The sequence below is a fragment of the Gigantopelta aegis genome, chromosome 8 (assembly GCF_016097555.1).
Source record: "Gigantopelta aegis isolate Gae_Host chromosome 8, Gae_host_genome, whole genome shotgun sequence".
NCBI lineage: Eukaryota > Metazoa > Mollusca > Gastropoda > Neomphalida > Peltospiridae > Gigantopelta > Gigantopelta aegis.
The window spans coordinates 17340345-17364836 of NC_054706.1; the positions used below are offsets into that span (position 1 = coordinate 17340345).

Genomic DNA, 24492 nt, shown 5'->3' on the forward strand with positions numbered 1-24492 from the left:
ATTGTTCTGTGTTCTGATATAGAGGTGTCGGTTCATGATGTTCATTGTTCTGTGTTCTGATATAGAGGTGTCGGTTCATGATGTTCATTGTTCTGTGTTCTGATATAGAGGTGTCGGTTCATGATGTTCATTGTTCTGTGTTCTGATATAGAGGTGTCGGTTCATGATGTTCATTGTTCTGTGTTCTGATATAGAGGTGTCGGTTCATGATGTTCATTGTTCTGTGTTCTGATATAGAGGTGTCGGTTCATGATGTTCATTGTTCTGTGTTCTGATATAGAGGTGTCGGTTCATGATGTTCATTGTTCTGTGTTCTGATATAGAGGTGTCGGTTCATGATGTTCATTGTTCTGTGTTCTGATATAGAGGTGTCGGTTCATGATGTTCATTGTTCTGTGTTCTGATATAGAGGTGTCGGTTCATGATGTTCATTGTTCTGTGTTCTGATATAGAGGTGTCGGTTCATGATGTTCATTGTTCTGTGTTCTGATATAGAGGTGTCGGTTCATGATGTTCATTGTTCTGTGTTCTGATATAGAGGTGTCGGTTCATGATGTTCATTGTTCTGTGTTCTGATATAGAGGTGTCGGTTCATGATGTTCATTGTTCTGTGTTCTGATATAGAGGTGTCGGTTCATGATGTTCATTGTTCTGTGTTCTGATATAGAGGTGTCGGTTCATGATGTTCATTGTTCTGTGTTCTGATATAGAGGTGTCGGTTCATGATGTTCATTGTTCTGTGTTCTGATATAGAGGTGTCGGTTCATGATGTTCATTGTTCTGTGTTCTGATATAGAGGTGTCGGTTCATGATGTTCATTGTTCTGTGTTCTGATATAGAGGTGTCGGTTCATGATGTTCATTGTTCTGTGTTCTGATATAGAGGTGTCGGTTCATGATGTTCATTGTTCTGTGTTCTGATATAGAGGTGTCGGTTCATGATGTTCATTGTTCTGTGTTCTGATATAGAGGTGTCGGTTCATGATGTTCATTGTTCTGTGTTCTGATATAGAGGTGTCGGTTCATGATGTTCATTGTTCTGTGTTCTGATATAGAGGTGTCGGTTCATGATGTTCATTGTTCTGTGTTCTGATATAGAGGTGTCGGTTCATGATGTTCATTGTTCTGTGTTCTGATATAGAGGTGTCGGTTCACGGTATGTAATAAGGAAGGAAATGTTTTATTTAATGACGCACTCAACACATTTTATTTACGGTTATATGGCGTTGGACATATGGTTAAGGACCACACAGACATTGAGAGAGGAAACCCGCTATCACCACTTCATGGACTACTCTTTTCGATTAACAGCAAGGGTTCTTTTATATGCACCATCCCACAGACAGGATAGCACATACCACGGCTTTGAATATACCAGTCGTGGTGCACTGACTGGAACAAGAAATAGCCCAATGGGCCCACCGACGGGGATTGATCCCAAACCGACTGTGCATCAAGCGAGCGCTCTATCACTGGGCTACGTCCTGCCCATCAGTATATAATAAATACAGAACCACAAACCAGTTGTTCCCCCCCCCCCCCCCCCCCCCCATGTTGTTTACTGCACTTGCTTATAGTGTGCATAATTTGCGCCATGGTATAATTGTCAATTCTCAGATGTCTGTGCTTAAGTGAGCTACAAAGGGTTAATGTATGTATACACAAATCCATAGCTTTACGTAGCCTAATCAATTCGGTATAAATATTGTAACTAAAATGCAAATAAATTCACGTTGGCCGATTCTAAAAATCAATGGTATGCAATTATTTCACTTGCTCTGCTGCAAACATTCAATATCGTCAATACAAAGTGGTGGCATATCTGAAACTGCAATTTAAAAATTATCAATTACCAATTATTGATATGTAAAATAAATACATGTGCCATCAGAATGGTCAATGAATGGAGTAACAGTAAAGGGGCAATCTCACCTTCCCATCCCATAATATTAATATGTATATGAAAACTATATCATGTGCTGACAACGTGAACCAGTTAATGTTTGTTTTGTTTAACGACACCACTAGAGCACACCGATTAATTAATCAATCATTGACTATTGATGTTAAACATTTGGTCATTCTGACATATAGTCATCAGTTTGTTTGTTTTGTTTAATAACACCACTAGAGCACATTGATTTATTGATATGTAAAATAAAGACATGTGCCATCAGAACTGCCAATGAATGGAATAACAGTAAACGGCCTCTTAAAGGGAGCAATCTTACCTTCCCATCCCATAATATTCTGTGTATATGAAAACTGTATCATGTGCCGACAATGTGAACTAGTTAAAACAATTTTTGCTTAACACCACCACTAGAGCACACCGATTAATTAATCATCGGCTATTGGATGTCAAACATTTGGTCATTCTGACATATTGTCATCAGTTTGTTTTGTTTAATGACATCACTGGAGCACAGTGACTAATTAATCATCGGCTATTGGATGTCAAACATTTGGTCATTCTGACATATTGTCATCCAAGGAAACCTGCTACATTTTTCTCATTAGCAGCAAGGGATCTTTCCCACAGATAGGAAAGCACATACGACGGCCTTGGACCAGTTGTGGTGCACTAGTTGGATAAAAAAAACCCCACTAGTTATGTTCACTCTTTGCAAAACCATGACTTTGGATGTGTAGCCATTTTTTTATTTTTTTATTGACACCACAAGAGTACAGGTACACTGATTAATTAATCACGAGCTACTGCATGTCAAACATTGATAATTCTGACACTTTCTTCAGATAAATTTGTTTTGTTTAACAACACCACTAGAGCACATCGATATTTGGATGTCAAACGTGGTAATTCTGCCTCAAATATTCAAAATTGCAGTATTTAGACAATTGACTATTTTATACAGGATTCTGCTAGTTAACGAGTCTACCGCTGCCAAATATAGTGACATTCAACCAACATTACTGACATTATTTACAATTGTTGCAAATGAAAAGAATGATAATGGATGATAAAAAGAATACCCCCTCATGTCTTGTGATATCATAATTTATCAGCAACTAATAAAAGTATAAAAATCCTCATCAAACCTCGGATTTTATAGTTTTATTATCTTGTACTGATAAATTATGATATCACAAGACACTCGGTGGGTATCCTCTATATAACTGAAAACTGATTGGTTGGGTTTTACTTCTAATGATGTGACGACAGATTTTGAAATCCATATTGATGGTTTGTTAATTCCGTCCATTTTTCAGGGATTAAATCATCCCCTCTAATTTATGAACTCATATAAATCTAGATTAATTCTTAAGTATGTTGCCCTTCAAAAACTCATGTAAATCTATATATGATTGATATAATTATAGTGTTGTGAATTGGTTGGAATTTCATCACTGGTCATAATAGGTTTGCACCAACCGATCAACTTTCGATTACACAATCGGTTAGAGTTATAGGAAGGATTGGAATTAAGGACCATGAACCTATTGTAGCGTTCACCAGTATAAACCATGCATATTGCTAATTTCACCTTTTATAATTATTTTGTAAATTTTTTACTTTTTGTACACATGAAAACAAACACCATCCCCATCATGATTACATGAATTCCATGATCTAAACTGGAGGAATGATTACAGTTAACATTTTGCCACACAATCGATTATTGATCTTTATTATTGATCTTTATTATCGATCATCACATCTGTAGAGCCAAACCGATCAATTTTCGATTATAATCGATCACTGAAAAATCTAATAATGTACAAAATGTTTAATCTCTACCTAGAAACATGGTTTGCTTGAGCAAGCATGTGCATTTTTCAAATGTCACCTGAAATCTACAAATATCAGGGCTTCTAGAATTTTTACAAAATCCACTGGCCATGGGATCAGAGAATTTTAAAAATTAATAGCCACAATTAAAAATTCACTGGCCCTACTTTAGTTAATATAATTATTTTACTAATAGTAATAATCGGATAAGTTACCTAATGAGAGAGATAGAGATTAAAGACACTAAGATTGGGGGGGGGGGGGGTGTGTGTGTGTGGTAGGATATTCATATTTATCAAATAGACTTAAATGCAGCATTTAACACATTTTTTTTCACTAGCCGTTCGGCATGGCAATAGCAGTTATTTACTAGCCCAACATTGAATATCACTAGCCATGGGAGTGGGGCTACCATAATCTAGAAGCCCTGTAAATATGTACATATGTATGTTTTCTCCCAATAGCTTACAACTTAATACGACAAAAAATGGTTGAAATCATATACAAGTTAAGCCTGATATCTGTAATGATAGAACTGTCAACTGATAAATATAGCTTGCCCAAGGGGCGTACTAAATCTATGTCGATGATTACTCTCTTTTTTTGTTTCAATGCCTAGAATAGCAAGCATCATACAAATATTAAAGTGCTACTTGATGCAGGAGATGCTCATAATTTTGAATACTTCCTATATTAAAGGAAATGTCCTGCGTTTGCAGCCATTTTAGTCCTTGGTATAGTCCTTCCCATTGGGAACACCTTTTTTTTTCATACAATGGAATTTACTACAGGTTATTTATTTTTAAGCAGATTGTTTTGTAAATTGCAAACAAAAATAGTCTTTTTTGGTTATTTCCAAAACACTTTTACTTTTCTTCTTATGTCAAACCAAACTGAAATTATTTACCAAAAACATTTTTGTAGGAGGATGGGACGGACTATTATAGAACATTTTTGGTGACTAATATTACGTATTATATACTTTTTGTGAACAATTGGGCCCAAATATTAGTATGCAATGACACACATGCCTAACGGCATTTACCAGCATGACAGCACCCATCCCCAAACTCCTAGGTTTACATCACAGTTCCTACAGGTGAGAAACAATGACGTCATGATTGGCCTTCCCTTTCTCTGTACCTTGCTCCCTTGGAATGAACTGGGACGTTGTGTATGTACATAAAAATATGCACCATCTGAATAGGCAACAATTGGAACAGGCTCAGACTTGGTGCTTATGAAACATATAGGGCCAAATTTATGAAAGCTTGTTTTTCTTAAACACAGGTGCTTCAGCATTGTAAATGTTTTTAGTTACACTCTGGTAAGACATAAATAAATATTGTAAATTCGACCCTTAGACTTTAGACTCATTACTCTAATCTAACAGGAGTCTGAGACTTTAATGCCATAAACATTTTATGAGTTCGACATCATTAGACATTCGAGTCTAGACTATAAAGTTTTATAAACACAGACCCAGATTGACATGATATGGCAGTGCATACCCAAAAGTACCATCTGATGTGCAATTCTGTTGATATGTTGTACAAGACATGGATCGAGTCATATGACGGCCATGCCCAATTTTGCATTTTTAAAGTGGTTCAGTACACTTAAATCTCGGCCGACATCACGCCAGTCAACATACTGTACACCGTATAAGTGCATTCCCCAATTCATATTTCCCACCGTTTTGCACACGACACTCACCGGAAAGATTTGTATAGCTTCCTGTATCTTTAGGTTTTCTTTTTTTTCATAAATAACTTGTAAGTTGAAAAGTTGTTTTTGGCAAGTATTTTTGCTTGACAACAATGGCGGCATGTCGCGGTCATTTTCAGGGATCGATAGCTGATTGTGACAGCTAATTTGATAATAAATTTGATCGTTTTACCAACAAAGAAAATGACCAAATATTGGGATATGAATCGGATATCGGGAATAATAGACAAATATTGGACAGCTGGCCAGGTAAATGCCGGTAAGTAAATGCGACTTTTTAGATTTTTGGCCTAATTTTAGTCAACATTAACTATCTAAAATATAAAAATTATAAAAACCCACGAAAATAATACTTACCGATTCAAAAATGAACTTTATTTTATGTATTTATAAATTATTTAAGTGAATATATGAGTAAAAATTATAAACTTGTACCCACTCAACATGGTTTTTGTCAAAAATTAATCCAGTAGTCTAAAGATGAAAGTACTCACTTTTTCTTGCCTTCGGGTTGAATAGCATTTACCAGCAGTGCTTTATATTGGTCAGATCGGAGAAAGCGAGCGTAGCTGTCTTTCTTCATTAGCAAAAAGATATGTTCCTGGGCTGCCTCAAATGTAAACCTGTCCATTCAGAGACAAAAAGAAAAATAATAATATAATTTATTATCCATATGGTTCAACATAACCGAGTTAATAACTATAATCATACGAAGCACATGTGTAATAACAAGTGTAATGACGTAATTTTGGGAAGCGCCTCATAACATGACATTACTTCTCCAATCCTAGCTCAGAGTGTGCATTTGAAATATGACGTCATTTCATCGTCTCCTAGTTGTGGCTGAAACATTTTGAGATGGGACTTGTTATTCATAAAGAAAACAACAATAATACTATGGATAATAAAGAAATTATTACACTCGCGTGCGAGTCGTACTAATTTTTACGAAACTCGTGTCAGGATTCATGCATTACCCTTGCTCTCACTCGGGCAATACAAAAATCCTGACACTCGTTTGGTAAAATCAGTACAACACACAAGCTTGTTTAATAATCTAGAGATTATTAAAGTAAAACTATAAAATTCCGTAATGGAACAATGTGAAGTTGTTCACTTTCATAAGATGTTGTGATGTAACAGAATGAATGAATGAATGTTTAATGACACCCCAGCATGAAAAATACATCAGCTATTGGGTGTCAAACTATGGTAAATGTAAAAAAAATTTATTATTATTTCAACTCCAATCTATTTGTTTGCAATCATGTATTTTTTAAGGATTATGTCAATGCTGCTCTCAACATCAAAATATTTAACTTTAGCTACAAGAATAGTTTTAAATCAGTTGCTATTATGTCTCAAAGGACAATTTATAAAACTACACTCAAGACAACAACAAAAATAAATAAATATATATGGAAATCTTTAAACAACGATGATGTATTTATGAACACTACCGGTCATTCCCTTTTCCAGAAAATGTAGATGGTTACTACAAGTCCAAAGCCATCTACTTGTAAACTGGTATGGAGTAAACATGCAGAGAAAACCCCCCACAAAAAACAGAGAAAAAGAAACAATAACAAGCCATTTCTCGTTCCAGCCAGTGCACCACGACTGGTACATCAAAGGCCATGGTATGTGGTATCCTATCTATGGGATAGGGTATATAAAAGATCCCTTGCTGCTAATCGAAAAGAGTAGCTCATGAAGTGGCGACAGCGGGTTTCATCTCTATATATAAATCTGTGTGGTCCTTAACCATATGTCCGACACCATATAACTGTAAACGAAATGTGTTGAGTGCGTCGTTAAATAAAACATTTCCTTCCAATAACAAGCCCCTCCTCTCCAACTTTAGTTGTGCTACCTGTAGTTTCTATTTTCTTTGAGATACTTCTGAACTATTTCCATCGTCTTTCCATCCAAATTAACTTCATGGGCTGATCCGTGGGTGAGAAATTCTCTGTAAAACACAAACAGTTCACTTATTACTTTCTGCCACGTTCTTTTTTAAAGGGATTGTCCTCCGTTTTCTGCCACTGTTAACGTGTTTCTAAATAGCAGAGACATTTTAATGACTACAATTACATTTTGGATTTAGTTTTGTTTTCTTAAAGGGACAGACCCTAGTTTCAGCCCATAACAATGCATACTGAAGTCCCCACTCAATATTCCTAGTATGATTCAGTTAATGTTTTGAAAACATACAGACTGGATTTTATTTTTTATGTCTCGTCTCTTTGTGGTTCTTTGATGGCCCCATTACAAAATGAAGAGAAATGTTTGGTACACCAGCAAACCCTGCAACAACTGATTAATCCTTTGAACTGGGTAGTTTACATAATGACTTGATAACGTGTTTATTAAAGCTGCAGCTGGACAAGATCAATAACATATAGGAATGTACTTTTATAACATAATAAAAAATCTATCAAAACATATATTTAAAGTAATCACTCCAGTAACACTACCAACAAAGCAAAAAATTTATACTTAAATTACTAAAAACATAAAACACCAGTAATTTTATATCTTTTTTTTTCTCATGAAATTAGAACACAAAAGCATCATAAAAACTTAATAAATGTCATTTCCCATCCACCCACACGACATCATTTCTTCATAAAGCAGTGGAGAGAGCAATCATACTCATTTTAACTTCAATTCAAACAACAAAAATACATTTTAAAAATACCAATTCAAAAATAAATTAGTCTTTACCCCCCCCCCAAAACCCCCAACCCAAACATCTAAGAACAAAAAATATTACTCACAACGGTAAAGACGTTATAATTTTTGTTCATAATTTAGGCTCAAACACATGTAGCACAAAAATATCATTAAAAAATGGAAATATACCAGTAAATTTGTCTTCATTCGCTGCCCCCTCCCCCCAAAAAAAAATCTATGGAACAAAATATTCCTCAAAACGTATTAATTATTATTCTTACTTTAGGTTCAAACACATATAGCATAAAATTATCGAGAAAATCCCCCAAAAACTCACAAGTAAATTTGTTCAATTCTTGCCCGCACCTCTGACTGCGGACAGAACTTGAGGTCCTCGCACGCCTTCCAGAAGCGGATGTTTTCCTGGCTGTACTCCTTCTTGAGGAACTTCTCAAACTCCTCACGCCCAGTGGCATCATTCAGCAGCTCATGGAAACTAATCGCCCATCTCTTCACGCGTCTCTCAGTTGGAGTTTCGATGCTAAGAAGAAAGAAAAGAAATGTTAAATAAATAAATAAATAAATAAATAAACGGGATCGACCGTGTAGACTGTAGGATGCCTCAATAGCTCAGAGCACATCGTCAGTCAGCAATTTGCAGGCGATTTGGTGCCACATGTTTGAGTCGGCATGGGACAATTTGTGAGGCCAGAAAGGATTTAATTATCCCCTGTGCCAGTGCATTAATATCTATGTATGTAACAGTCAACCTCAACACACATACAATATATAGATATTCATACATATATACATACATACATACATACATACATACATACATCGTCTGTCCATCCATCCTTCTATCAAGACAGACAGACAGACAGACAAATAATGAAGAATTATATTTTTAGATAAACTATGTCCTTATTTTATACACCAACAACCATAATATATGTTTGTACCACACTTAGTTTCTCCATTTCGGAAACAATGCCATGAAAGAAATTTCAAATGAATGTTTCAAACATTAAAAATTAAAAAAAAAAAATCTTTGCTTATAACCAGTTAAGATTCAAGCAGCCTGTCCTGGACACATATCAGCAGTCTGAAGTGTCTGTCCAAGACAAGGGTTAGTGAGCTGTTGTTAGTGGTTAGTGAGAGAGAAATCAAGTTAGTGGCCTTACACCTTTCCAATGAGCCATTAAAACTCGACCTGTGTGGGAGCCAATGCCAGGATGTGAAACCAGTAGTACATGTACCAGCTTTAAGTAACCATACACCATGCAATGCCACACAGACACATATTAAACACATATTAAACATTCTCCTCCCACATACCATATTGTTCCTATTTATTTGTTTACCGATTATAATCATTTCAAGTCGGCAGTCAGGTAAGCCAGTTTTACTATTTTATGGGTACCGTTTCATGATACATTTCTCGTGATCATAGGGGGCGCTTATATTAGAGGGGGCACTACAAATAGGAACAATATGGTAGTTAAACATTTTCCTCTCACATAGTTAAACATTTTCCTCCCTACACTCTTACATATTGAAACACTAAAACACAAATGATATGTTCATGTATGCATACATGTACAACACTAATCAACAAATCAGCAGTTATGATTCATCTTTATTATCTGTAATAACATGCATTCCCTCACAATCACTTTCTGTCTCCATATACCATCTTTCTCAATCTCTCAACGTTTTTCTCATTTCTCTCCCTCCATAACTCTATCTCCCTCCTCTCTCTGCTCTCCTCCATTTTTTCTTTGTATCTGACCCTCTCCCCCTCTCTCTCAGTCTATTACCCTCTCCCTCTCTCACAATCTCCTCTCTCGGTCTCTTACCCTTTCCCACTCCCTCTCTTTCCCTCCCCAACCCACCACCCTCTCTCTATCTCTCAGTCTCTCTCTATCTCTGTCCTCCCTCACTCACTCTCTCATTAACTCTCCTCTCCCTCCTTCCTCTATCACCCTCACTCACTGCTCCCCTCTCCCCCTCCTCTCCCATATAATAATACTGTCGACACACATTCTGATCATCATTATTTCATCAAAACCTTTTCGCTTACACATGCCTTTCAATGCAAAAAAATTTAAAAATGACCCTTGGAATATACAAGTCAGATGTTGAATTATATGTGAAGTAGCTCATACAGTGAAGATACATACCCAAGGTCCATAGACGACCTACTAAACATCGGGACTTCATTAGTAACTAACTAACAGACCTGCTAATCACAGTCAACTCTAAACACATCAGCGCCACTCGAAAAGGTCAAGTGTCTTAATACTCAGGAAGGAGCAATTTAGTGCTCTATGTACCAGCAGTTGAATTCAGAAAACTATTAGCCTGCAAATGAAGACGAGGTCAATTTCCCCGTGATACTGATCATAAGGTGATGTGTTCAAGCAGGCCACAAAGCAAACGAAGAGCATTTCGTGAATCGACATAATGAAGTACATTCTATTTCGTCTTTCAACCATTTGTCACTCTTTAAAGTGTTTTATTTGTTTGCACATACATGTACCATAGTTTGACACCCAACAGCCAAAGTATTTTTTGTGCTGAGGTGTCATAAAAACATTCATTCATTCTTTTAACGTATTTTTATCGGTGACTTCATTTGCATTCAGCTATTAATTTTATTTATATTTGTTTTTTTTTATTTCTTTATCCATCCATCTGTCTATCCATTCATGAATCCATGCGTCATTCCATCCATCCACCCATCCACCAATATACAATCACTGATCCATAGGCAATCATTTACATATTTATTTAATATCATATTTATGCATTCAGTAATGGAAAAACATCCACATTAATTATGTGATTCATGCATGAGATCATTTTACTACGTTTTAAAACAAATCAGAGATACTGTCAGTTTTATTGTTGTTGTTTTTTTTGTTAGTTTTTATTGTGGGGTGTTTTTTGGGTTTTTTTTTTTGGGGGGGGGGGTTAAAACCTATAAGTATATATTGCTAAAACAATTAAGTTAAGCTACTACTACAATACTTACAATTGACAAATGTGTCACATACGACATTAAGTCATGTACATGTAACACAAAAGCGAGTAAAATAGTTATAGATGTATTCATATTTATCAAAGCGGAAGTGAATGAATCCGGTAACAGATACAAATCTTGTATTTGTCACGTTTCTATGAAGCATTGTTGTAATACATAACTTGATTTCAGGTTGCATAGTACCAAAGAAGAGAGTTCTGTGTCAAAGTTCGAGGTGCACTGTCAAATATTTACGGAGTAAAAGCAGCTGTGGGTGTATTTGGTAGTAATATGTGACACTGATTATTTGTGTGAATACTATTATCCATTGACAATAAATAAATACACTTTTATTTGTTATACAGTTGTTATGCAGTATATACCAGAGGTTGAAATTAATGCAGGGTAGCTCAAAAAATGGAACTGCAATTTTCAGCAAAAATGACGGTTGCTATTAAAAACATTAATTAAATATCTTAAATGGTATGTGACCCCCCCCATTTTCTTGCAGGTAGAATAGATGTGAGGTGCCACACTTTTTATTGCTGTACTTCCTGGGTGTGTTGATATGCTGCTTATATTAGTTTTATTAGTAAACGTTAACATTATCAGCAATAGGAATTGATTTGGTCTATATTAGAACCTTCAACAAAGTACTGTTACATGTCTATTGTTACGTGTGCAGATTGTTCCTGTAACATGTCTATTTGCAGATTTCTTAATTTCTGGTTATTTGTTGTATCTTAACATTCGTGTCCACTGCCTCATTGATTGATTGATTGATTGATTGATTGATTGATTCATTCGTTGATTCATTCATTCAGTCATTCATATTCATTCATTCATTCAATGTTTCTTCTCACATGTCCTCCTTTCAAACTCATCATTTGAGAGAAAAAGAAAGGAATGTTAAATAAAAGCCATTATGTCAGGTGTGTAACATGAAGTGGTATCTGCTACACATGGTCTACAACAGGAGAGAAGAAACCAGCATCAACATTGCCCATACCAGTTAGACAAGTCTGGGAAAGAAAAACAATGGGTCTGTTAAAGTTTGTTTAACCTTCGATTTGTTTAATGACACAACTAGAGCAATATGATTAATTAATCATCAGCTATTGGAAGTCATACATTGGGTAATTCTGACATGTAGTCTTCAAAAAAAAATCCACTACCTTTTCCATTAGAAGCAAGTGATCTTTTGTGTGCACTTCTCACAAACATGACAGCACATACCAAAGTCTGTCCAATAAGGATCTATAAATTGCTAATTGTACCTTTAATAACTAATGAATAAAATGAAATGAAAATTTTATAAGCACTGCAATGATATGTCCAATAAAACTTTAAATTCATGGACATTTCCCCCAAAAAAGAAGGTTTCAAGATGGTCTAGTTTTGTTCTTTCTCCAGAGTGTTCATTGACCTACTTAAAGCTAGTGAAGTGCTGAATGATGATTATAGGTGTTCAACGTGTAATTACAAGTGCTTCACCACATAACATATATTGATTGGCATAAGCATGTAGATAAATGGCAGGAAATAATTTTTACTCAAAATCAATAGTTATAGGACTCCAATAGGAAGGAAAGTAAATCAAGTTATAGGACTCCAATAGGAAGGAAAGTAAATCAATAGTTATAGGACTCCAGTAGGAAGGAAAGTAAATCAATAGTTATAGGACTCCAATAGGAAGGAAAGTAAATCAATAGTTATAGGACTCCAATAGGAAGGAAAGTAAATCAATAGTTATAGGACTCCAATAGGTAGGAAAGTAAATCAATAGTTATAGGACTCCAATAGGAAGAAAAGTAAATCAATAGTTATAGGACTCCAATAGGTAGGAAAGTAAATCAATAGTTATAGGACTCCAATAGGAAGAAAAGTAAATCAATAGTTATAGGACTCCAATAGGTAGGAAAGTAAATCAATAGTTATAGGACTCCAATAGGAAGGAAAGTAAATCAATAGTTATAGGACTCCAATAGGAAGGAAAGTAAATCAATAGTTATAGGACTCCAATAGGAAGGAAAGTAAATCAATAGTTATAGGACTCCAATAGGTAGGAAAGTAAATCAATAGTTATAGGACTCCAATAGGAAGAAAAGTAAATCAATAGTTATAGGACTCCAATAGGTAGGAAAGTAAATCAATAGTTATAGGACTCCAATAGGAAGAAAAGTAAATCAATAGTTATAGGACTCCAATAGGTAGGAAAGTAAATCAATAGTTATAGGACTCCAATAGGAAGAAAAGTAAATCAATAGTTATAGGACTCCAATAGGTAGGAAAGTAAATCAATAGTTATAGGACTCCAATAGGAAGAAAAGTAAATCAATAGTTATAGGACTCCAATAGGTAGGAAAGTAAATCAATAGTTATAGGACTCCAATAGAAAGGAAAGTAAATCAATAGTTATAGGACTCCAGCAGGAAGGAAAGTAAATCAATAGTTATAGGACTCCAATAGGAAGGAAAGTAAATCAATAGTTATAGGACTCCAATAGGTAGGAAAGTAAATCAATAGTTATAGGACTCCAATAGAAAGGAAAGTAAATCAATAGTTATAGGACTCCAATAGGAAGGAAAGTAAATCAATAGTTATAGGACTCCAATAGGAAGAAAAGTAAATCAATAGTTATAGGACTCCAATAGAAAGGAAAGTAAATCAATAGTTATAGGACTCCAGTAGGAAGGAAAGTAAATCAATAGTTATAGGACTCCAATAGGAAGAAAAGTAAATCAATAGTTATAGGACTCCAATAGGAAGGAAAGTAAATCAATAGTTATAGGACTCCAATAGGAAGAAAAGTAAATCAATAGTTATAGGACTCCAATAGAAAGGAAAGTAAATCAATAGTTATAGGACTCCAATAGGAAGAAAAGTAAATCAATAGTTATAGGACTCCAATAGGAAGAAAAGTAAATCAATAGTTATAGGACTCCAATAGAAAGGAAAGTAAATCAATAGTTATAGGACTCCAGCAGGAAGGAAAGTAAATCAATAGTTATAGGACTCCAATAGGAAGGAAAGTAAATCAATAGTTATAGGACTCCAATAGGTAGGAAAGTAAATCAATAGTTATAGGACTCCAATAGAAAGGAAAGTAAATCAATAGTTATAGGACTCCAATAGGAAGGAAAGTAAATCAATAGTTATAGGACTCCAATAGGAAGAAAAGTAAATCAATAGTTATAGGACTCCAATAGAAAGGAAAGTAAATCAATAGTTATAGGACTCCAGTAGGAAGGAAAGTAAATCAATAGTTATAGGACTCCAATAGGAAGAAAAGTAAATCAATAGTTATAGGACTCCAATAGGAAGGAAAGTAAATCAATAGTTATAGGACTCCAATAGGAAGAAAAGTAAATCAATAGTTATAGGACTCCAATAGAAAGGAAAGTAAATCAATAGTTATAGGACTCCAGTAGGAAGGAAAGTAAATCAATAGTTATAGGACTCCAATAGGAAGGAAAGTAAATCAATAGTTATAGGACTCCAATAGGTAGGAAAGTAAATCAATAGTTATAGGACTCCAATAGGAAGAAAAGTAAATCAATAGTTATAGGACTCCAGTAGGAAGGAAAGTAAATCAATAGTTATAGGACTCCAATAGGAAGGAAAGTAAATCAATAGTTATAGGACTCCAATAGAAAGGAAAGTAAATCAATAGTTATAGGACTCCAATAGGAAGGAAAGTAAATCAATAGTTATAGGACTCCAATAGAAAGGAAAGTAAATCAATAGTTATAGGACTCCAATAGGAAGGAAAGTAAATCAATAGTTATAGGACTCCAATAGGAAGGAAAGTAAATCAATAGTTATAGGACTCCAATAGGAAGAAAAGTAAAAAGGACATAAATATTCAGATGGAAAGGAAAGGAAAGGGGGAAAAAAAAAGGATATTATTTTAACAATGATACAGCACATTTTAAACATGTCGCTATTCTGATATTTGGTCCAAAAAAAGTTAAGGTTTATTTTTTGTTTAATGACACCACTAGAGCACATTGATTTACCAAATTAGTCACTGGCTATGGGATATCAAACATTTGGTAATTCTGACATAGACTCGGAGACAAAAGCAGCTACATTTTTCAATTAGTAGCAAGGGATCTTTTATTTCAGACAGGATAACACATACCACAGCTGTTGATATTCCAATCATGGTGCACCGGCTGGAATGAGAAATAATCCAATGGGCCCACTGACAGTGATCGATCCTAGACCATGCATCAGACGAGCACTTTACCAGTGGAGTATATCCCACCCCAAACACCTAGTACTATGACCTTTAATTTTGTTTCTGGGCAAATGGCCTGGACGTTCACGACTCAAACGTAGAGTAAACTGGTTAATGGGCCACTACACTGGCTTCTCTGTCACTAACCTCATAATTAACAAGGGTGGAACTAGGAATTCCAATGGAGGGGGAAGCACAAGGATTATAAAAGATACCTCTTGAAACCTGGGATCTAATTTACTACTCTCTCGCAACTTTGCGATCTTGAAGTACAATGCAAAAAGGTTTTCAAAAAGATTCTGATTAAGTTTGTTTGTTTGTTTTGTTTAACGACACCACTAGAGCACATTGATTAATGAATCATCGCCTATTGGATGTCAAACATTTGACTCGTAGGACTTTATCAGAGGAAACCTGCTACATTTTTCCTAATGTAGCAAGGGATCTTTCATATGCACATCCCATACAGGATAGCACATACAACAGCCTTTGATATGCCAGTTGGGGTGCACTGGCTGGAACGAGAAATAGTCCAATGGACACAATCCCAAAGCCACCGTGCATCAAGCGAGCGTTTACCACAGGGCTATGTCCCTCCCATGATTCTGAGTAAGACAGCCTTGGAGAGTTTTGTGAATTCAATCCCCAAAGACTGCTGGTATCATACTGACAATCTAAACCATTCTAGTGCTTACCTAGCTAAGAAAATTTAACATTTAAATGCAAAGCCGTCATTGTATTAATTAAAATTCACTACAGATGTAGGAAAAAAGGGACCTGCTATCTTGGTGACAGGATGAACTGCACTCCCATGTCCCTCCCTTACACCCACCCTGACTAACCACCAGCCCAGGAAGCTAGGTGTTTGACAACGACAGTTGCCTGAGCATTAACTGCGTAAACAGATGTATTTCTCAGAGTGAAACTGGTGCATTGTCATCTTTCTTCATTATCTGAAGACTTGGATGACAGAATAGCAGGCAGTTCCAACAAGCTGCACAAGTTAAAGTTGTTTTGTTTAATGACACCACTAGAGCACATTGATTTATTAATCATTGACTATGGGTAATTTTAACATATAGTCTTAGAGAGGAAACCCACTACATTTTTCCATTAGTAGCAAGAAATGTTTTATATGCATCATCACAAGGACAGGATAACACATACCATAGCCTTTGATATTCCAGTCTTGGTGCACTGGATGGAACAATAAACACCCAATAAGCCCGCCAATGGAGATGGATCCTAGACCGACTGTGCATCAGGCGAGATCTTTACCACTGGGTTACGTCCCTTCACCTTTAATTGGGTAAATACATGTATTTCTTTTTCAGAGTGACGCCAGTGCATTGCCATTTGTCTTCATTATGTGAAGACTGTCAGATGACAGTGCAGCAGGCAGATCTTAACAAACTGCACAAGAGGACGTTACACTTTCCAAACATGAAAAACACATTAAAATGCAAGGAAATTAGTGTGGTGCAACCAATGGTGCATGACTGCAGGAATGAAAGAATAGCATCGCTCTCCCATGTAATGAACTGTTCCATACCGTTACTACTAATAACACTACATCCACACATAGCTCATAATAATTATTCATCAAATATTTCTATTGATCAAAAGCTGATTTAAAAAAAATATATATAAAAAAAATGTTTTCGATATTGAACACATCAGTCATGCAACACGACTCGTTTCTTAAATGCCTGAAAGCAGATATTGACACTGTCATTAATGATTTCCTATTTCTCAGAGTCACCGCAGTACATTTTAATTTGCCTTCGACATGCGAAGACTACCAGGCGACAGAACTGTAGACAGTTAAAACAAATTGCACATGAAGACACTGCACTTTCTAAATTTAAAGTCGATATCCACTTAAAAGCAAGAATTTGGTAGTCTAGACAATATATCTCTCAGCTATCATTCTCTACTCACTTAAAAGCAACATTTTGGTAGTCTAGACAATGTAACCCTCAGCTATGATTCTCTACTCATTTAAAAGCAACATTTTGGTAGTCGAGACAATGTAACCCTCAGCTATGATTCTCTACTCAGTTAAAAGCAACATTTTGGTAGTCTAGACAATGTAACCCTCAGCTATGATTCTCTACTCATTTAAAAGCAACATTTTGGTAGTCGAGACAATGTAACCCTCAGCTATGATTCTCTACTCATTTAAAAGCAACATTTTGGTAGTCTAGACAATGTAACCCTCAGCTATGATTCTCTACTCAGTTAAAAGCAACATTTTGGTAGTCTAGACAATGTAACCCTCAGCTATGATTCTCTACTCATTTAAAAGCAACATTTTGGTAGTCTAGATAATTTAACACTCAGCTATGATTCTCTACTCATTTAAAAGCAACATTTTGGTAGTCTAGATAATTTAACACTCAGCTATGATTCTCTACTCATTTAAAAGCAACATTTTGGTAGTCTAGACAATGTAACCCTCAGCTATGATTCTCTACTCATTTAAAAGCAACATTTTGGTAGTCTAGATAATTTAACACTGAGCTATGATTCTCTACTCATTTAAAAGCAACATTTTGGTAGTCTAGACAATGTAACCCTCAGCTATGATTCTCTACTCATTTAAAAGCAACATTTTGGTAGTCTAGATAATTTAACACTCAGCTATGATTCTCTACTCATTTAAAAGCAACATTTTGGTAGTCTAGATAATATAACTCTCATCTACTCACTACAAAACAGTATAACATGGCCATGATTTCCACAAACTGATTGGTGTTCCATTATTTTTGAAAGCAGGCTATTTGAAAAAAGTAGGCAGCTATATCTACTTAACACAGTGCCAGTGTTTCTACATGAGGGTATGAAAGGGTAAAATAACATACCCTAAAATCTTGGAAATTAAGAGATACATTTTTATGACCTTATTTTATTTTATAGATTATGGCAAGAGAACTGCTATTTAAAACTTGTCAAAGTACACGAAATGCAGTGACCGTATTAAAAAAAAATTCAAATCCCTAACCACCTAGTATAGGTAGTACTAAAACAAATAACTTCCGGCTGGGTCAAAGTTTTAGGTGCACCCAACTTTTGATAGAGAAGTGAACACCACAAGTCCTGTGATTAGTGATAAATATGAGTGCGTTGGTTGTAAAAAACAACTAGTTTCATCTGGGCAAAAAATGTATGCAATTTTATTTCATCTAGTACCACTGTGTCAAGTAGCCTTGTGCTTGAAACATGTACGGGGTACCTGTAAAAAAACAATTACTCAAATTTTGTGCGGAAATAGGGTAGTCATAGACGCTACCTGTCATCTCAGAAATGAGCAGCTTGACCCCCAATTTTTTCTGATTCACTTTACGGGTAAGGTGTGGTAGTATTTTTATCTGTGGCATTTATGCTGACTGATATGCTGCAGGTAAGAGTTTTAGCCACATATGTTACTATGGTTGTCTATGGAATTTGATTTGGTAGTATACATCCAGTAGAGGTACTTATGATCCGTTTTGTTTTTATTATGTATCCTCAAATTATTTTCTGACAGAAAGTTTGAGTGAAGTGTATAACTGAAATAGTAAACTGTGTTGACAGCAGAAGTAGCCACCCAAATCTGCCGCATGCTAATAAACACTCTACATTTGTATCTTGTACCAGGCAGGATATAGCCCAGTGGTAAAGCATTTGTCTGATGTGTGGTCAGTCTGGGATCAATCCCCGTCAGTGGGCCCATTGGGCTATTTCTCATTCCAGCCAGTGCACCACGACTGGTATATCAAAGGCTGTGGTATGTGCTATCCTGTCTGTGGGATGGTGCATATAAAAGATCCTTTGCTACAAATGGAAAAATGTAGTGGGTTTCCTCTCTAAGACTATATGTTACAAGTACCAAATGTTTGACATCCAATAGCTGATGATTAATAAATCAATGTGCTCTAGTGGTGTCGTTAAACAAAACAAACAAACTTTGTATCTTGTACCAGATTCTCAACTTAGGTGATCTGCTTCATGGCACTGAACCCTCTCAGTTGATCCATTCTCTGACTGTTTTTTTCTGCCCCATGACTGGTATATCAAAGGCAATGGTATGTGCTGTCCTGTCTGTGGGGAAAGTGCATATAAAAGATCCCTTTGTGCTAATGGAAAAATTTAGCAGGTTTCCTCTTCGACTATAATATGTCAGAATTATCTACTGTTTGCTGGTTAATAAATCAATATGCCTTAGTGGTGTCATTATAGAGAACTAACTTCTTACTTTCATGGCAATCGCTCTGGGAACACCAAAACAATATTTCCTGGGCACATTTGGAACGATAACAGTAAGCAACGAAATAAGAAGAATTCATAAACGTTTTTGGTACACTGTGATGATACATTGATAGGTGCAACTATAAACCAAGTTTCATTAATCTAGACTTATAGTTGTGACAAACAGACCTATTTACGGTTATATGGCGTCAGACATATGGTTAAGCACCACACAGATATTGAGAGGAAACCTGCTGTTGCCACTTCACAGGCTACTCTTTTCGATTCACAGCAAGGGATCTTTTATATGCACAAACATGAAAGCACATACTACGGCCTTTGATATACCAATTGTGGTGCACTGGCTGGACAAACAAACCTAAACCCAAAACATTAATGCAACGCTTGATGTCATCGTTGATACTGCCACCGTCATCGAAAAAATACTACCTATATCTCATATCAAAAATGACTGAAACCAGCTCTTACTGATATGGCAACAAAACACCTCAACCCAAGGTTTCCGTATAAGCCTCTTCGCCAAATGACGTAGCAGACCTTTCTAGGTATATGGTATTCAAAATTCTTCTGTTAGATTAAATAAATAAACAAGCACTCTACCACTGAGTTATATTATCACCCTGGCAACCTAAGAGTGCATAAAAAAACCCAGTTCGGATAGGTCAGTACTGTTACTATGATAATGATAGTAGATGAAAATGGATAATAAAATGATTACATGGTAATGTTGTTTTCTAGTTCAATCAACCGATAAAAAGGTGTCAGAAAGCCAGACTCGAAAAATTGTCTAGCACACGTCCCTAGATGGTAAATTGATGTGTTGTTTACATTGGTTAAATGGTATCGTCGTTTAGAAAGTAGATGGACATTGCTACCTGTTGATTACATTATTCTGTGAGCAAGGTAGTATGTGACATGACGTAGTACGTAACATTGCACGCATTCCTTCTAATGATACCAGCCTCGGTGGCATCGTGGTTAGGCCATAGGTCTACAGGCTGGTAGGTACTGGCTTCAGATCCCAGTCGAGGCATGGGATTTTTAATCCAGATACTGACTCCAAACCATGAGTGAGTGCTCCGCAAGGCTCAATGGGTAGGTGTAAACCACTTGCACCGATCAGTGAACCATAACTTGTTCAACAAAGGCCATGGTTTGTGCTATCCTGCCTGTGGGAAGCACAAATAAAAGATCCCTTGCTGCCTGTCGTAAAAGAGTAGCCTATGTGGCAACACCGGGTTTCCTAAAAAAAAAACCAGTGTCAGAATGACCATATGTTTGACGTCCAATAGCTGATGATAAGATAAAAAATCAATGTGCTCCAGTGGCGTCGTTAAATAAAACAAACTTTACTCTTTTTTTTTTTCCTTCTCATAACATAATATATATCTGCTGAGAGAAGGAGTAGCATCACAGTATAAACATTAAATGCAGTGAATTTTCTAACAAGTATACTAAAATTATAAGACTGGCATTCATCCTTTTATACCGGCCTCGGTGGCGTCGTGGCAGGCCATCGGTCTACAGGCTGGTAGGTATACTAAAATTATAAGACTGGCATTCATCCTTTTATAGATGTTTTTTCTGACACTCATCCCAAGAAGATGGAGCGGGACGTAGCCCAGTGGTACAGCTCTCGCTTGATGCGCAGTCAGTGTGGGATCGATCCCTGTCAGTGGGCCCATTGGGCTATTTCTCGTTCAAGCCAGTGCACCACGACTGGTATATCAAAGGCTGTGGTATGTGCTACCCTGTCTGTAGGATGGTGCATATAAACGATCCCTTGCTGCTTATCGAAAATAGTAGCCCATGAAGTGGCGACAGCGGGTTTCCTCTCTCAATATCTGTGTGGTCCTTAAAATTATATTCTCTGGTTACCATATTATAACATCATGTACAAATGTGAAATACAAGCTCAAATGCACTTTTAAAAAAGTCGTGTGTGTTCGCTATGAACGGATATTTTCAAATGTATACGCCTGATTCATCACCTGTGCCGCCATAGCTTGGCAAAGCACAAACGACAGCCTGTTGTCAGTTTCAGTTAACACGTGCGTTTGCCGATTTCAAATTGTAGGGATTGTCTTAAAAAATTAAAAGAGAAATCTTGCACTGTACGAAGAACATTCGGTTGAGGATACGGTACTAGAGTCTTTAGTTAAAACCGGTTTGATCTTGACAACGCATTATCGACAGTCGTACCTTCCTATTTCAGAATTGATATTTTATAAAGTGTTAGTAGAACTTTCAAAGTTTAGTTTGTATACTAGTAACACATTAATCATGTATATATTTTTTAAATAAAATATATTAAAGTAGACAATGAACGTTTTCACTTCTTAATTTTACGTGTTAAAATCGACAAATTCAAATAAATATTATTTGCTGTTGGATGTCTAACATTTGGTAATTTTGACATATAATCTTAGAGAGGAATCGGGTGCATGTGCAGGGGGAGGGTATTGGAGGTCGAAACCATTACTTGCCCAAGCTTAAAAAAAATTGAAATGTATTTTTGGGGGGAGCATGGCCCCATATAAACTTCGCTCAACACAGTCTATAACCCCAACCCCGCTGAAATCCCTGTACATGCGCCTTGGAAACATGCTACATTTTTTTTAGCAAGGGATCGTTTATATGTACCTTCCCACAGACAGGATATCACATATCATGGTCCTTTTGTATACCCGCCGATGAAAATCGATCCTAGACTGACCGCGCATTTCCAAAAAACACCTTTTTAGGTCTAAGTAATGAATAAAAAATAACATATAGTCTTGAAAAATGTTACGTAAATCGAACACAGTACCCTCTTCCTCTACCCCTAGAGTGTTACGTAATTAGTAACACCCCCTTACATGTAACACGTATGTCAACAGCTGGCCACTGTTAAAATTTCAAGGCAAATCCCCCACTCACCGACCCCTGGAAAGGCGTTGTACCATATCTCTATGGATATAAATATGTTTTGGAGATATGAGACGACCCCTCAATCAAGACAGTTAAACAAAAATTTAAATTGCGAAATCTCACATGATCTCTTGTTGGGGAATTCTATACTTGTGATAAGCCAATGAAAACCGAGATCAGTACGAGCCCGTCAAAAGTGTCCCACTTTCAAAATACTGGCTTTGTTTTTGACCTGGATAAGCCAGCGTAGTGAAACCAATGCGGAGTGCGGCGTCATATATGCACCAAACATAATTGGATTTTCTGTTCTATATGCTTAAATAATAAAAATATTCCAGGGAATGTAGTTTTAACCATATGTCCAATGCCATATAACCGTAAATAAAATGTGTTGAGTGTGTCGTTAAATAAAACAGTTCTTTCTTTCTTTCTCAAGAAGACTGACATGGTTTTTCTAACACTCATCTCAAGAAAATCTCAATCTTTGGAGACCAGCCTCAGTAGCGCAGTGGTTAAGCCATTGGACTAAAGGCTGGTAGGTACAGGGTTCGCAGCACGGCACCGGCTCCAACCCAGAGCGAGTTCTTAAGGGCTCAATGGGTAGGTGTAAGGCCACTACACCCTCTTCTGTTTCACTAACCACTAACCAACTAATAACTAACCCACTATCCTGGACAGACAGCGCAGATAGCTAACGTGTGTGCCCAGGACAGCATGCTTGAACCTTAATTGGATATAAGCACGAAAAATAAGTTGAAATAAAATTAAATCTTTGGAGCTCGCTAAAGCTTGCATCAAGGATTAATTTTCTTTGGACTTGAGTCACAAAAACCGTCTACAAACATTCGTGCCAGAAACTATTATTCTTAGAGGTAGATGATTGTGTACATTTGATAGGAACATTCTGAAAGATAAAGGAAAGGAATATTTATTTAATGTCCTTACCTCATGATACGATACTTATCACAATACATAGCCCATGGTACGAAATGTATCACTGTACCTGATTCATCGTGTTTTCCCAGTAAAACATGATGTTAAGCTTAGGTGCAGTGATTTAGAAATAAGAAATAAACATGATAAAAGTGAAACATTGATTAAACACAGGCAAAGGTATTGTGTATCGTATCATCAGCAGTAGTATATTTTTTTTAAATTGGCCACGGGTGTCTAATGTGGCTATTTTGAAACCTTGTAAAAGAGAAAACCTGCTACTACCACAGGCTACTCCTACTGAATAGCAGCTAGGGATCTTTTGCATTCACTTTACCAGAGACAAAAAATATGACATACCATGGGGAACCGATTGCGATGGGGTAGAGGGTTTACTGGGGGTGGGGTTGGGGGAGTTCCAAGGGCCATAACTCGTGTAAATCGCCATGGAAGTAAAACTTGATCTGTAACAGTACTTGATGCAGCTCTATACATAATGTCAGCTCAATATTTTGACGCATTGCCGAAAAAAGGTTCAGAAACCTATATGTGGGAGACAGACAGGCAGGCAGGCATACAGAAGGACAGAGGCGAAACCTATAGTCCCCTCAGGTTGGATTGGTAGGAAACTAAAAAAAGAAAAAAAAGAAAACAGGAAACAAATTAGGGAGAGAAGGGACTTTTTTTTTTTTATAAAAGAGGAAAGAATATTCTTTTCACTCACCATGAGGTACAACATATTGCAGTCATACTGAGGTGTCACAAGCAAGACAAATTCTTCATACTGTACAGAGATTTGCACATGTAAACAATGCATGGTGTTAAAATTGGCCCGCTAACGATCACCAAACCAGGCTCGAAAACTGCTCTACATCCATCGGTACTTCAAAAACTTTGAATCTTTATCATCAAGGAACGGCACGCACAGCTGATTCTTCTATTAATTTGCACAAAACAAACATTCATACTTCATAAT

General features: G+C 36.4%; 1 protein-coding gene across 3 annotated transcripts in view; it reads right to left on the bottom strand.

Moving 5' to 3' along the window:
• Positions 1-24492, bottom strand: part of LOC121378372 (regulator of G-protein signaling 7-like) — a 114129-nt gene that overhangs the window by 8880 nt on the left and 80757 nt on the right. For all 3 annotated transcript variants that reach the window (XM_041506513.1, XM_041506512.1, XM_041506511.1), the window contains exons 11-13: positions 8492-8695; positions 7352-7447; positions 5973-6101 (exon numbers count right to left, since the gene is read on the bottom strand). In XM_041506513.1, coding sequence (XP_041362447.1) covers positions 5973-6101; positions 7352-7447; positions 8492-8695 — 429 coding nt within the window. The remainder of the gene's footprint in view (positions 1-5972; positions 6102-7351; positions 7448-8491; positions 8696-24492) is intronic.